Source organism: Marmota flaviventris, chromosome 10 (assembly GCF_047511675.1).
Source record: "Marmota flaviventris isolate mMarFla1 chromosome 10, mMarFla1.hap1, whole genome shotgun sequence".
Taxonomy (NCBI): domain Eukaryota; kingdom Metazoa; phylum Chordata; class Mammalia; order Rodentia; family Sciuridae; genus Marmota; species Marmota flaviventris.
In genome coordinates this window covers 8286087-8300949 of record NC_092507.1, presented here as the reverse complement: position 1 = coordinate 8300949, position 14863 = coordinate 8286087, and the positions used below count along the sequence as shown (strand labels likewise).

Below are 14863 nucleotides of genomic sequence, written 5' to 3'. Positions count from 1 at the left end.
TTCAGCATGGAGTAGCAATGGAGTCACTCCCAAAACATGTATTCTCTCTGCCTCTATGAACATGAAACAGACAGTTTTCCAAATGTCTCCTTTGGTTGAATTTGAAAATAACCAAGGGCCACTGCACAAATAATGAGCCCATTTTTATGAACCAAGCACCTCCTCTCCCTGTGGCCAGGGTGAGACCGGCCAGTTCCCAGCATACCCAGGATCTCCTCGGGGGTCCACTGCTCCTGCTGCTCTGCCGGCAGTCCTTCCACTGCTCTCCCCTCCGGGTTCTGCTGCCCATACCAGCCACCCCAACCAGGAAACCAGGACTGAAGGTACTGCAGCATCCCACTGCCTCCGCTGGCATCTGGGTCCCCAGGAGAGCTTCCTGGAGAATCAAACTGAGGCTCTCGGAGACTCTGTAGAAAATCACAAGCAGCACATGTGAGTCCCGAGATAGACACAAGCTGTGATACGCCACTGTTTTACCATTTGTCCCAGAAAGAACAAGCGCACATCAAAACTGAAGCACTCCAGAGTGTCTTGGCGGGGCTGGGGCTGGGGCTCAGTGGCAGAGCACTTGGCTAACCCATCTAGGTTTGATCCTCAGAACCACATAAAAATAAATAAATAAAATAAAAGTATTGTAGCCATCTACAACTAAAAAACTATTTTAAAAAGAGAGAGAGAGAGTGACAGCTCTGAACAAATGTTCTCCACAGCTCATCTCACCTCTGCTAGTTCCTCTTGCTTATAAAAGCGATCATGAACCAGCTCACGCAGGATCTTCAGTTCCTCGAAGCTCTGTTCCTCCTCTATCCGACACATTTCCTCCTGTTTGGGCGAGAGCAAAAGCAAACCCTAGACACTGTAGCTCCGGAGAAACTGGACACCTTCACAAATCACTACAGTGCCTCAAAGAAATCCATTGGCTGAGATGTGTACACTGAAAGCCAAGAAACAGATAAGCAGCTGGTTCGGTGTGACCGCTGTCTACAGGTTCAACAGATTTCCCCATCATCAACAGATTCTCCTTGGTCTCAAACACTCCACTAACAAGTTTCACAGCTTCTGGGGCTGATGGCAGCAGAGAGGACACAAACAACCGTCCTTGGTTTCCAGAAGGTCACCGCACGTGCACTGCCCTGCGCAGAACCCTGATGCAGTCACGAAGCGCAACACAGAGGAATGCACGGGCGCCAGCCTGTCATGTGGTCTATGAGCAAGGACATGGTCATTGTAACTTGTCACATACAAGTTCAGCAAAGAGACAGGGCAGCTAGCTGCATACCAAGTCAAAAAAGAAAGTAGACTGAGCTATCCTAAACTGTTTCTTCTACTCCACTATTAAGAGACCATCCGTGTTTCAGCCTGCCCACCTCAGTGGTAATTCAGATTTTTCTCTTCCTCCATGTTTTTGCCTGTGCCTTTGAGAAAACATCCAAAACAAAATGTCTGGTTTATCCCATCTTTTGTAAGTTTCCTATGTTAAAAGCCATGTCTGACACTGATGAAGAAAATATTAACCACATAAGGGGCCGTGACCTCAGGGTGCTGACAGAAGGGGTGAGAATCCCTAGGGATTCAGTACCCCCACTGGACACCATGCAGTGGGTGCTGAAGGGAAAGGGATATGCCTTTTTACTTGGAAGAATTCTCTAAAAAAATGGTTAGTTAAAGAGACATTACCTGAGTCAAATATTGGAAAGGGCCTAAACTGGTACTACAAAAAGTCATGCTCACAAAAGCAAAACAATTCAAGGAACAAAGCAATTCCACTGCATTCTAGGGGGTGACAGGTAGAGAGACCACAGACGGGGTGGGGGGGTCCCCTGCCAGGATTCCAGCAGGGGAGGTTCTGGGGTCTCCAGCCCACCGGTAATTTAAATGTGAACTTGCCTTCACAACTTATGGCCCCCATTCTGCCTCGCCTCCACCACCAAAAATACCCAAGGTAATCAAGCCACTGGATTATGGGAAATGTAGGCCAAGTCCACAGGGACTAGTTTCAGACCATAGAAGAAAAGATTTAGGCCTCAGATCAGGCTTTGAAGAGATGCAGGTAACCACATAAAAGGCTCCCTGAGTCCTCACAGAGAGCTGGAGGAGGATGGGAGGGGACACAAAGGCCTGGCAGGACTGTGGCCATCTCTTCCTCCTCCCACCTTCGGCTCTCCTCAGGCAACAGAAAGTGAGGGTGCATCTGGCCAAGGCGAGTTTGGAGGCCTTCCAAAAACTTCTCACTCTATTAAAACCCACTCTTCTCTGTGAAATGATGCCCCTTGGCAATAGACTGTTTATTTCCTCACACATCCCATCTCCTTAGGCCTTCAAGAGAATCTGCTTGTCCTCTGAATGAAAACAAGAAACACAAGACAACAGTCCACTCACCTTGTCTTCTGCAGATAGTAGGCCTCCTTTTAACTTGCTGAAATATTTGTCAGTATAAAACACAGCATCATGGGCGCGGTGCAACAAGAAGTCCCAGGTGCAGCGTTTCCTCTGCTCTCTGATCTCATACAAGTTAGCATTCAGAGCAAAATACCACCACTCTCGGCAGCTGCAACAGCCCATGACAATGTATCACTTCTCACACTAAAAGCAATTGCAATGCTACGGGTCCAGGACAGTTCACATACCACCATTCCTCTCCTGAGACCTTTTTTTCTCTTCTCAGCCAGCAGTTTATGTCTCAGGCTTATTTTAATGTTAAGCTAAACCCAATATGTTGGGAAAGTAACTCTGCTGCCAGTGAACATCAACTAATTGATGGATAAAACCTGGTGCTTGACTGGTTGATAGTTCCCAGTGTCAGTTCCCTCCACAAAGAGAAAGCCAAGCGCTAACCATGCAGCAAGCACATCCCAAGATAATTGACAAGAATGAACCAACAACAGATTTTATATATATATATATATATATATATATATATATATATATATATATATATATATATACACTCAAGACTTAAAAACTGAATTTCTAGGAAAATATGTGGAAATACAGTTTGATATATCAAGTTTATTGCTGCAACAAGAAGAGGGTTTATTTTTGTTAAGGAAGTTAAAAAGTACAGTAAAATGTACAAAAATGACCAAATAGCCTGGGAGAAAAGACACAGAAAAGTAGATTCAAGGACTATTGCAGAGTATTTACTGCCCACCAGATCCTCCCAGCGCAACCTGAGCTGCTTGCTAAATGAGATGAAGAGGATCTTCTGCCTTTCACTACACTCGACCCAAGAGGAAACTTCAATTGAATAAATATATAATAAGAATATCAACAATGATAACAGGAATGGCATTTTAAGGGCCAGAAAACCATCATATTTTATCTCCAACCATCTGTCAAGGCCTATGAGGCATGTTTCTAGTCTAGGTATAAAAAAAGAACATGCTATAAAAATACATTTTGCACACGACTCACATCGGCCCTTACCTCTTGGATACTGCCACTTTTGGTTTCCACTTTCGGAACTTCACTTGCCTCTCCTTCCGCTCCAGCTCCTTGAGGAAGCCCATGATTTGCCGGTACTGCAGCTTTCCATTAGAGATGAAGAGACACTAAGTTAGATCAGATTTGGCTCTTTTACTCAGTTAAGACCTACATCTAACAAGAACATATTACTCAACCCACTGAACTGAAATCCAGTGAAATTGACAGACCAAAACAAGGGCATCCAGGGCCTTGTCTCTCTGAACACTGACAACTTCGTAATTATGTTCACTCCATCTCTTGTAGTCTCTGCTTAGCACTTAAAATCAAATCACATCAAACTAACCTGAGATGAACCCAACTGCTGTTATAGTTTGGCTATAAGGTGTCCCCCAAAAGCTTCTGTATCAACATAGGAATATTCAGAAGTGAAATGATGAGATTATGAGAGCTGTAACCTAATCTGTCCATCCTAGTTTGAGTAGACTGACTGGATGGTAACTGTAGGCAGGTGGGGTGTGGCTAGAGTACGTGAGTCACTGAGGGCTTCCCTGGAGGGGTGCACCCTCTATGACCCATTCCCCCCTGTATCTGCTTCCCAATAGCCATGAACGGAGTAGTGGTCCTCTACCAAGCCCTTCCACCATGACACTCTGCCTCACCTTGGGCCCAGAGCAATGGAGTCAGCTGCCCAAGGAGTGAACCTCTGAAACCATGAGCCTAAAAGTTGTTCTTGCCAGGTATTCCAGTTACAGCAACAAAAGCCTAACACGACGGTGTAACAGAATGCGAGGTTTATTGTCTCTGCTTAGCACTTAAAATCAAAAGCTCTGAAGGGAAAAGGCTTCACAGGTATGCTCTTTCCTACTGAGGAGACCATCAAGTATCAAGTACTGTTAACATTCCTCCCTTGCCCCCAGTTACCAGTCTAGTGGGGAGTCTAAGCTTCTGGGAAGGAGAGTACCTGAGACAGCTTCAAGGGAATGGTTTCTAGCTGAATATCACATTCAATTCGGGGACTGTGCCGGGACCTCAGAGGCTCCTTGGAGCAGTTTCTCTTCAAGAGGGCCGATGCACACACAGGCTCCAGGACATAGTGGTGACTGCGACTCTCCATGCTCCTGGCCATGGCCTCCTGTGTGTCACAAGAAAATTTGCTGTGCTCAGACTGCCTTCCTTCTAGTTGTCACTTGGATAATGCTGGGGCTTTGTGATAAGACCACAGCTTGAGGTGGAAATACTGCACAAGACTCCAAAAATAGCATAAAATTGCTCTGTAATATTTTAAAATGTTATTTCTAGGTCTTCATAGGTAATATATTCACATGGTTTAAAATTTAAAAGGAAAAAAAAAAAAAAAAAGAAATATCTCTTTCCTACTATCATCCCCAGCTACCCACTTACCATCAGAGGCTGCCAATGGTGCCTACCAGCTGCTTCTGTCTCCCACTGGAGGCTGTACACATTCAGGTAAATCAACAATGGTGTTTTTTTGTTTGTTCTTCTTTGGTACTAGGCATAGAGACTAACATATTTATCATAAAGTTTTGTTTTGTTTTTTTTAGTTGTTGATGGATCTTTATTTTATTTATTTATATGTGGTGCTGAGACTCAAACCCAGCGCCCCACACATGCTAGGCAAGCACTCCACCACTGAGCTACAACCCCAGCCCCTTTATTTTTAATAGTTGTACAATATTCTACAATATGAACTCAATACTTATATAATCAAATTAGCAAAATCAAAACCATATGTACAATAGCCTACAAGTCAAGACAACCCTGGGTGGAGGACAAATGAGTCATTTTCCTCCATTTCACTTAAACCACCTATAATTTCTTTACAAAAAGATTAAGTCCTTTTATCCTTCACAACCAGTAATACTTCATATCCCATGATTCTAAGTATATCTTAAAGGAATGCCACTAAAGGTAGCATTTCAACATAAAATCCATTAAGAGATCCTCTTTGAGAATCAGAACTGGTGCTCTGTTTATTTAAAATCTGGACACCCAGTACATGGTGACTGAGAGATTGGATAACCACGGCATGTTACCTGCAAACAGTAGAACACTATACAGCAGTACGAAGCGATGAACCAACAATATGAATACACCTTAAAAATATAACTTTAAGTGGGGAAAAAAGGCACGTCTATGGCACTCTGACGTAAGTTTAAAATACACACAACTGTACATTGTTCAGAGTCACAGACATCAAGCCCCTCAGGCAAAGACACTGCAGGAGGCGACAACCTGCATGGCGGGAATCCTGTGCCACCTTCCTTCAGAGCCAGCTTCCAATAAAGCCCTGTGCCAGGAACCTACCTGCAATTCCACCTGAGGCAGATCCCCCAATAAAGTGCAATCGACGTCCCAGTAGGTGCCAAACTCTGCCACATCTAACTGCTTTTTCCGCATTAGTTTCTGTACCTGAGGTAAGAAAATCAGGGAAGAAACAGATGACTGTCTTCATTCCTGAATTATTCCCTCACTCAACAACAGGTGTGGAACATCACACACAGGCCCTCTGCAAGGCACTAGGAACACCAAACTGAATTTAAAACATGGCTTTGCTCTCAAAGAGTTCAAAATCTAGCTGGCTGAGGTCACAAACATACAAATAAGTAATTTCCATTACTCAGAAGAAGCAGAGAAAGAATACATAAGATGCTACAAGTGGGGCTGGGCTGGGGCTCAGTGGCAGAGCATTTGCCTGGCATGTGGGAGGCACCGGGTTCACTTAATCCTCAGCACCTTAAATAAATAAATAATAAAGGACCATCAACTAAAAAATATTTAAAAAAAAAAAAAGATGCTACAAGTAAACAAAAAAGATCATTATACAGATAAGTATCAAAATACATATAAGTTTGTCCAGGCAAAGTGACTCACACCTGTAACCCTAGCAACTCAGAAGGCTGAGGCAGGAAGATTGCAAGTTTAAGGTCAGCCTCAGCAACTTAGTGGGGCCCTAAGAAACTCTGGGAGGCCCTGTCTCAAAGTAAAGAATAAAAAATGCTGGTCGGGGCTGAGGCTGTAGCTCCATGGTAGAGCACTTGCCTAGCATGTGTGAGGCACTGGGCTTGATTCTCAGCACCACATAAAAAAACAAATGAATAAAATACAGGCATTGTGTCCATTTACACCTAAAAATATTTTTTTAAAAAGGTGCTGGTGATATGGTTCCATGTTTGAGGATCTCTGGGTTCAATCCCCAGTACCAAAAAATAAAGAAATAGATTTCTCACAAAAGATTGCATAGGAGGAAAGACAGGGTCAAAAAAGCTGTGACACCTTCGGAAGACACTGAACATACCTGTATAACTGGAACTCTGGGTGGAACAGGGGCAGAACTGGTCCATGTGTAGGAAGACATATTTGGAGTGGGGATTCAAGTGAGGAGAAAAGTAGCTTGGAATGTTCCTAAGGATGCTGGGTTGATCAGTGTCCTCCCCCCAAGAAAGGTCAGGTCCACCCAGAAGTTGCGAATGTGACCTTATTTGAAAATAGGGTCTTGGTAGTTACAACTATGACTGTGGGTCCTAATCTAATGGGTGATATCCTTATAAGAAGAAAAAAAGACACAAGAAAAAAGACCAGGCAAGAGAGGCAGAGATCCGACTGAGGCATCGACAAGCCAAGGAGTGTCAGAGATCACCAGGAACCATCAGACACAAGGACAGAGGCATGAGACAGTCTCCTTCAGGGCCTACAGAAGGAACCGACCCTGCAGACCCCTTGAATTCAGATGTCTGGGCTCCAGAACTAGAAATAAACTTCTGCAGTTCTAAGCCATCAGTTTGCAGCAGAGTTTTACAGCAGCCCTTGGAAACAAAGCCACTAGGAAAGGAAGTTAAGCCACACAAGGGAGTTCGGGCTTTAAGTAACACGGAGCCTCTGAAGGTTTGACATAGGCAAGTACCTGTCAGCCCAGAGCAGAGCTTCCCCCTGGTATAGTGGAGAAAACAAGTCAGGAGCCAGTCAAGATGATGAGCAAGTTCACAGGAGAAAGTCCATTTTAGAAACACCTGGCTTCTCTGAGTCCCCCACTCCCAGCCCCAAGCAGCCACAGCCATCGCCCCTGTGCTGCACAAGTCTCCTCTTCCTCTGTGCGCACAGCAATGTGGGAGAGGCTGGGAGGCTCGATGTGAAATGAGTGAAAAGAGCCTGGAGGTCACAGAACAAGGTATTTCATCAGCCCGGAGAGGGCTGACAGGACCCAGGCCCAGGACGATGGTCACATGAGGATGGCAAGGAAGGGCCACATTTGAGACTGTTACAGGGAAAATCAGCAGGACACAGAGGATGTGGAAGTTGAAGAATACGGAGTGGAAGGGTGAGGAGCAGGAGGTCAAACCCTGTCTACAGGGCCACATAGGCCCCCAGCCACAGGGTCTCTACTGCAGCTACTACCTTGTGGCTGCCGAACAAAGGCAGCCCTGACAACACTAACTTGAGTGTAGCTGGGATGCAGTAAGCTTTCACTTACACAGGTGGGTGCCAATCTGGCCACAAGCCATCCTTTGCTGACCTCTGCCCTAGAGCTGGACTACCTGGGCCTACTGCATCTCTCTGCTTTGTCCTCCGCCACTGACCTGAGAATAACAGTGGTAGTGAACCTGAGAATTAAATGAGTTAATCTTATAAAGTGCCAAGAACAGTACCTAGCACATAAAAAGGCTCAAAAGCTATCAGTTGATATTTTTTTTGATAAATAAAAATGATAGGAGGCCACTGTTTAGGCTAGGCTCTTGCACTAGGCCCCACAAACCAGACTATCAAAATGGAATCACCCATGCTAAATTTACAACCAGTTGAAACTAAGCTGTTTATCTGACCTTCCATAAAAGGACAAATGAGAGACAACAGCCAAATTTCCCAGGCAGGACAGATTCAAGGGGTATGACAATGGGTTTCCTCTGGCTGGTCCTTACATCCTCTAATTTTTACCAGAAGTACCCTGGTCCTTACATCCTCTAATCTTGATCAGAAGTACCCTAAAGTAATCTGACACCAATAAATCAGTTACTTTTCCCATTGCTCTATTCCCCCTTATAAGTAAAGCAACTATGAAATGACCAATCTACTTCTTTCCTGACTGATTTCCTCAGCCCTCTATAACACCAGCCCCTGGGGCAGGGCAGGGCAGCCCATAACACTGACTCTCCTCTCCAGAATGAAATGTTGCCCAATTCTAGAATAGAAAATAAAGCCAATGAAGATCTTTAAGTTGTTGCAATTTTGTTCTTTGACAGATGTAACATTCAACAGCATGTTAAGAAATAAAGGGGAGAGCTGGGGTTGTGGCTCAGTGGTAGAGCGCTTGCCTAGCACATGTGAGGCACTGGGTTCAATACTCAGCACCGCATGTAAATAAATAAATAAAATAAAGATCCATCAACAACTAATAAAAATATTTGGAAGGGAGGGAGGGGAAAAGTGGATTTCATGGGGGGAACTGGCAGACAATGTAATGGGATTGCTTTGCCCATGAAGTAGCTGTGGTATAAAATGAAATACACTTGGTCTTTGTCCCCACACAGCTCCTAAAATGATAGGAGCTGTCTTTTGTTATTCACAATGAATCACTTTTTATCACACTTGAGTTTATACTAATGGGTGACTTAGGGTGTTACCCCTAGACAGCCTTAGGATGGGTCAGTCACCAGGTGATTCAAAGGATGGGAATTTCACTCTAATCCCCATTAACCTCTGGGTGTTGGAATAGAGATTAAGCTCTATAAGAAAATTTAAATATGAGGTATGATGGTACACACCAGTAATCCCAGCTACTTAGGAGACTAAGGCAGGAGAACAGCAAGTTCAAGATCCTCCTGGGCAATTTGGTGAAACCCTGTCTCAAAATAAAAAGGGCTGGGAATTAAGCTCAGGGGTAGAGCATTTGCCTGGCACGCGTGAGGCCTTGGGTTCCCCTGGCACTGCAAAAAAAGAAAAAATGAACATGAGATTTGATGAGCTTCTAGACTGCTGAACCCTAGAGGATAAAGCATAGGCCCCTCTTCATCAGCTGTTCATCTGCATCCTTTATCATATCCTTTATAAATTGGTAGTGCTTCCCTGAGTCAGTGAACCATCCTGGCAAATTATCAAACCTGACAACAGATCACAGAAACTGTGGCTTTATGGCTGTCAGTCAGAAGGACAGGTCACAACCTGAAACCTACAACTGACATCTGATGTGGGGTCCAGCTAGTGGCCTGAGCCTTCACCTGTGGGGCCTGAACCACTCTGGCTGGGGCCAGAACTGAATTCAATTATAAGATATCTATTTGCCCTCTGCTGGAAAACTGCCTGGTGGGGCAGGGCAGACTCCCACATACCTCGTGTCAAAGACAATAACAGTCAAGTTACACAATCAGCCTAGGTGTCCACAGACAGGTGAATGGATAAAGAAAATGTGGAATATATACATAATGGAGTTTTGTTAAGGTGTAAAGAAAAATAAAATTATGTCATTTCCAGGAAAACGGATAGAACTAGAAAGCATCATGTTAAGCAAAATAAGTCAGTCTCAGAAAGACATTTATCATATTTTCTGTTACATGTGGAAGCTAGGGGGGAAAGGAAAATGGACATCATGAAAGTAGAAGTAGAAGGGAGAGTAACAGGGTAGAGAGGAAAGAGGGAGGGTATGGGAGGAACTAGGGAGTGAAACTATGCTACATGCATGAACCACACGCCACATGAACCCACCATTCTGCTTAATATGTACCAATAAAAAAAAAAAAAGTACAATGTAAAAATAGAGAGAAAGTGTCTTATCAGACAAGCCTAAAACACCACAGAGGCATGAACATGAAGGTCAAAAGAGAGGTAGAGAATGGAGTTCAGGATGTGCTTTCCACATCCACTGGCAAAAATTCATACGTAGCAGCTGAAACTATGAAACACAATGAGTGAGAAAAAAACAGATGACGTCCTTCCTGCCCCTCAGTTTCTAGTGCATAAAATGAAAGTGATACAACCTAAGTAGAACATCAACTGTTTCCCTATCTCAGCAGACTAGCTTTGTTGTCTTCAGATAAAGAGACAGGCATCCTACCAAGGAATATAGTAGAAAAGAATGCACCCTCATCTCCCCACCACTGCAGGACAAAAGGCAGAGTCCTGAAACCCTAGAACACGGCCTTCCTCCCAGCTTGGAATCACATTTCATACTCACAGGCTCATTCACAGCATTTTGCATGGATACATTCTTAATGCAGATGCCAAATGCAAAAGGGTGGGAAGGATTGGTGACACCGTCTTCAAAGCGTAAATGGACATCTTGAATTTTTAACTGCAACGGGGAGAATTTAAAAAAAAAAAAAAAAACAAACATTTAGATGGAATTCTATAGGTAGAGGACAAACTGCCCTTGAGCCACACAGGTACATCATAGCAGGCATTTTACACAAACATAACACACATATCCTCTATTCTGTAAATTCCTAAAAATTATAATTATCAGCTGCACCTGAATGATATTTCTTTGTGATTAGTGTCATCTCAACAAGAAAGCTACAATATTGCTGGACATGGTGGCATATGCCTGTAATCCCAGCGGCTCCAGAGGCTGAGGTAGGAAGATCACAAGTTCAAAGCCATCTCAACAACTTCGAGGCCCTAAGCAAGCCAGCAAGATCCTGTTTTTAAATAAAATACAAGGGGCTGGGGATGTGGCTCAAGCGGTAGAGCGCTCGCCTGGCATGCGTGCGGCCCGGGTTCAATCCTCAGCACCACGTACAAGGATGTTGTGTCCGCCGATAACTAAAAGGATAAATATTAAAATTCTGTCTCTCTCTCTCTCTCCCTCTCTCTTTAAAAAAAATAAATAAATAAAAATAAAATAAAATAAAAGGCTGGAATGGGATGGGGATATAACAGGCAAGTACAGTGCTTGCCTTGCATGCATGAAGCCCTAAGTTTAATCCCCAGCACCACAAAATGGTGGGGGGGGGGGGGGGGGGAGATGCTGGGGATGTGACTCAGTGGTTAAGCACCCCTGAGTTCAATCCCTGAAACCAAAAAAGAGAACACCATTGTATTCTTCCCACTCTTGTTTTTTGCTGCTGCTGCTGTTGTTTTGATACTAGGGACTGAACCCAGGAACACTCAACACTGAGCCACACCCCCAGCCCTTTTTATTTATTTATTTTGTGACAGGGTATCGCTAAGTTGCTGAGGCTGGCTTTGAACTTGCAATCCTCCTGCCTCAGCCTCTCAAGTTGCTGGAATTACAGGTGTGCACCATAGTGGCCAGCTGTGCTACCTTATCTTGTATGTCCCAGTATTTAAATCCAGAAACACCAGCAAGGCACGTAAACTTTGTATATATGTATACATATATGTATTTCTCCTGGCCCTATGAGGGGGCTTCAGAAAAGTCACTCTCTATCAGTGAATTAAAAGTAACATAGAAAATAAAAAGACAATGTGCAAAACGGGAGAAACTATTTGCAAATCATATATGTGATAAGGGACTAGCATTCTGACTATATAGAGTTCTTATAACTGATTAATAAAAACACAAACTAGTTTTTTAAATAGGCAAAAAATTCCAATAGATATTTCTCCAAAAAAAAGACACAGGGCTGGGAGCAAGCTCTGGTAGAGCACTTGCCTAGTGTGGATAAGGACCTGGGTTCCATTCCCAGGACAAAAAAAAAGATATCTCTATGGCCAATAGACATATGGAAAGGTCCTCCACATCACTGCCCATTAAGGAAATACAAATCAAAAGCACGAGGAAGGGCTGGACTGTGGCTCAGTAGCATAGTACTTGCCTCGCACGGAGGAGGCCCTGGGTTCGATCCTCAGCACCACATAAAAATAAATAAATAAAATAAAGGTATTGGGTCTATCTACAACTAAAAAAAAAAAAAGCACAAGGAGATGGCACTTCACGCCCACTATTGATAGGGAATGAGTGGTGGGAGCACGAGGTTAAGGTTAAGGGAATACTTCTATCAACTGAGCCCACTGTGCTGACCCCACAGGCTTTCTCAGCCCTGCCTGACTTTGTACAGTACTCAGTAAACTTCCTCTGCAGGGGAAATGCAGGCCCAAAACACTCATAAGATCACAAGTTAGCCTGAAGGGGGCACTTTTGTGACCCTCACACAAACCAGAATCCAGAACTCAGGAAGGTAAAGAAAATTCCCCCACTCATAATATCTGTAAGAAAAGGTTCCAATTAGAACCAGTCAGCAAGGGCCAAAGTGACCTAGAGTTGTCGAGCACAGTGGGAAATTCAAAGTCTGATGTCAAAAGTCAAGAGATAAGGAGGCTAAGGTTGTGGCTCAGCAGTAGAGCACTCGCCTAGCACGTGTGAGGGCCCCGGGTTCAATCCTCGGCACTACATAAAAATAAATAAATAAACGTATTATGTCCAATTACAACTAAAAAATAAATATTAAAAACAAAAAAAAAAATGTCAAGAGATGGACCTGGGCAAGACTGTCTGGAAACTCCTCCGGGACCCCCAATAAAACTAGAAGCAGGGGCTGGAGATGTGGCTCAAGCGGTAACGCGCTCGCCTGGCATGCGTGGGGCGCTGGGTTCGATCCTCAGCACCACATAAAATAAAATAAAGATGTTGTGTCCACTGAAAACTGAAAAATAAATATTAAAAAACATTCTCTCTCTCTCTCCCCACCCCTCGCCCCCCCCTCCTCCTCTCTTTTAAAAAAAAAAAAAAAACTAGAAGCAGGAGAGGTGCACTATCCCTCTCCTCTCCAAGAGGACTCACTCTCTCCTTGACAGCATCCCCTTCTCCCATTTCCTATCCCTTCTAATAAGCTCGTGTCTGTTACTCTGAGCAAACTGTCTGAAATCTTTCTGGCCTGGTGGCAAGGGGTGGGGCTCTGTGCTGCCTCAGTCTTGCGGAAGCCTCTGGCCTGGAACACTTGGGTTCCCTGCCTGCTCATCATCAGTTCCCCTGTCCTTTCTGGGTGCTTCCTCTGCTCAGTCTCGCCTGGACCTCCATTCTCCACCTAAGATTCTTGGTGACTAGAGAAAAAATTGAGGTAATGGATGGGTTTGGGCTAGAGCACACTCTAGTAAAAATCTGCAGATCTCTTGATTGGAACTCAGACACGCAGCCCTCAGGGGTAAGAATTAAGGCTTTCACCCTCCATCTTTTTGGAGAACAAATCTCGCCCACTGGAAATTGAAAGGTTCTTGGCAAGGACAATACCTTTGTAGAGTCCTAAGGCCAGTGAGCACAAGATTCTGAACCCCAAAGCCTGTTAGCATAAAGAGACCCCTTTCTCTTCATCTCATCCTCTCATCTTTCTCTTCACACCAACAAAACCTAATAGGACCTCACTCAAGGCTCAAATCAGTGGGAACTTTAATTCACGTCTAAGGTAAAAGTGTACCCTCCATCTCTGGATCAGGATGCCCTATTCAATGCTTCCTGGGCTGAAAATGGCAACTGTCCTTACTCCTTAGCCACCTGCCTGATATCTACCCCTCTGAGGCCTACATATAGAAGCTGATTGAGCAATTGTGCAAACTGGTCTGAAACTAGAAAAAAAAGCTTCACTTTTAAATTCAAGCTGCTGAGGACATAAATGGCTGTTGTGTATCTTTTTTTTTTTTTTTTGTGTGTGTGTGTGTGTGTGTTACTGTGGATTGAGCCCAGGCCTTGTGCACGCGTGGCAAGCACTCTATCACCTGAGCTACATCACCAGCCCTGTTGTATTTTTGCTTATACTCTGGGATTCTGCTAAGTTCCTCACAAAATGCTAGAGAAAGAGGGAGACAGAGCGAACGGGAACTGGAAAGGCCAGCTGCACCAGGAGCCAGACCTTTTTAAGGATGCTTAAGACATCTGCACCTATAAGCCAGGGAATGTCAGGGGACACCCCACTTCCCACAAAGTTTTTCTCTTCGCTCCAGATGGGGAACAACTGCACAGGGAAAGAAAGTGGAAAGATCCCATGTGTATGTTTTCTTTTTCTCAAGAATCTTCCAGAAGTCCACCCTCTCCCCAAATCTTATGGGCTGACATATTAAGTATCTGGGCTGACTCTAATCTGATGTGTTCCTGTACTGGAGTAATTACAGCCGTGTCCCTTTTTTTTTGGTAGTGCTGGGGATTGAGCCCAGGGCCCTGTGCATGAAGGGCAAGCACTCTACCAACTGAGCTATGTCCCCAGCCCTTTCCTATCCTTTTTTGAAAATCTCGTTATTAAGCTCATGTTTTTTCTACTGAATTCACCTTTGGTCCTATATAAATTAATATATTTTTTGTTCCAATTAGTCGTGAGGTTTTATCTAACTAGTCTTTTGTTTGTTTGTTTTGTTTTATAGCCTTCTGGTTTATCCTGTCTTTATTCAGGGGCCAATTATTCAAGGGTTAACTCTCAAATACACTGGAAATGGAACAAGAGCATTCTCTTTGAAGGTTCTAAAAATGATGATAAACAAT

The 14863-nt window shown here is 44.0% G+C and overlaps 1 protein-coding gene across 5 annotated transcripts in view; it reads right to left on the bottom strand.

Moving 5' to 3' along the window:
* Positions 1-14863, bottom strand: part of Vps13d (vacuolar protein sorting 13 homolog D) — a 242140-nt gene that overhangs the window by 210569 nt on the left and 16708 nt on the right. For all 5 annotated transcript variants that reach the window (XM_027947656.2, XM_027947657.2, XM_071617354.1 and 2 more), the window contains exons 6-12: positions 10610-10726; positions 5752-5856; positions 4388-4558; positions 3427-3527; positions 2380-2548; positions 721-822; positions 206-407 (exon numbers count right to left, since the gene is read on the bottom strand). In XM_027947656.2, the coding sequence (XP_027803457.2) occupies positions 206-407; positions 721-822; positions 2380-2548; positions 3427-3527; positions 4388-4558; positions 5752-5856; positions 10610-10726 (967 nt within the window). The remainder of the gene's footprint in view (positions 1-205; positions 408-720; positions 823-2379; positions 2549-3426; positions 3528-4387; positions 4559-5751; positions 5857-10609; positions 10727-14863) is intronic.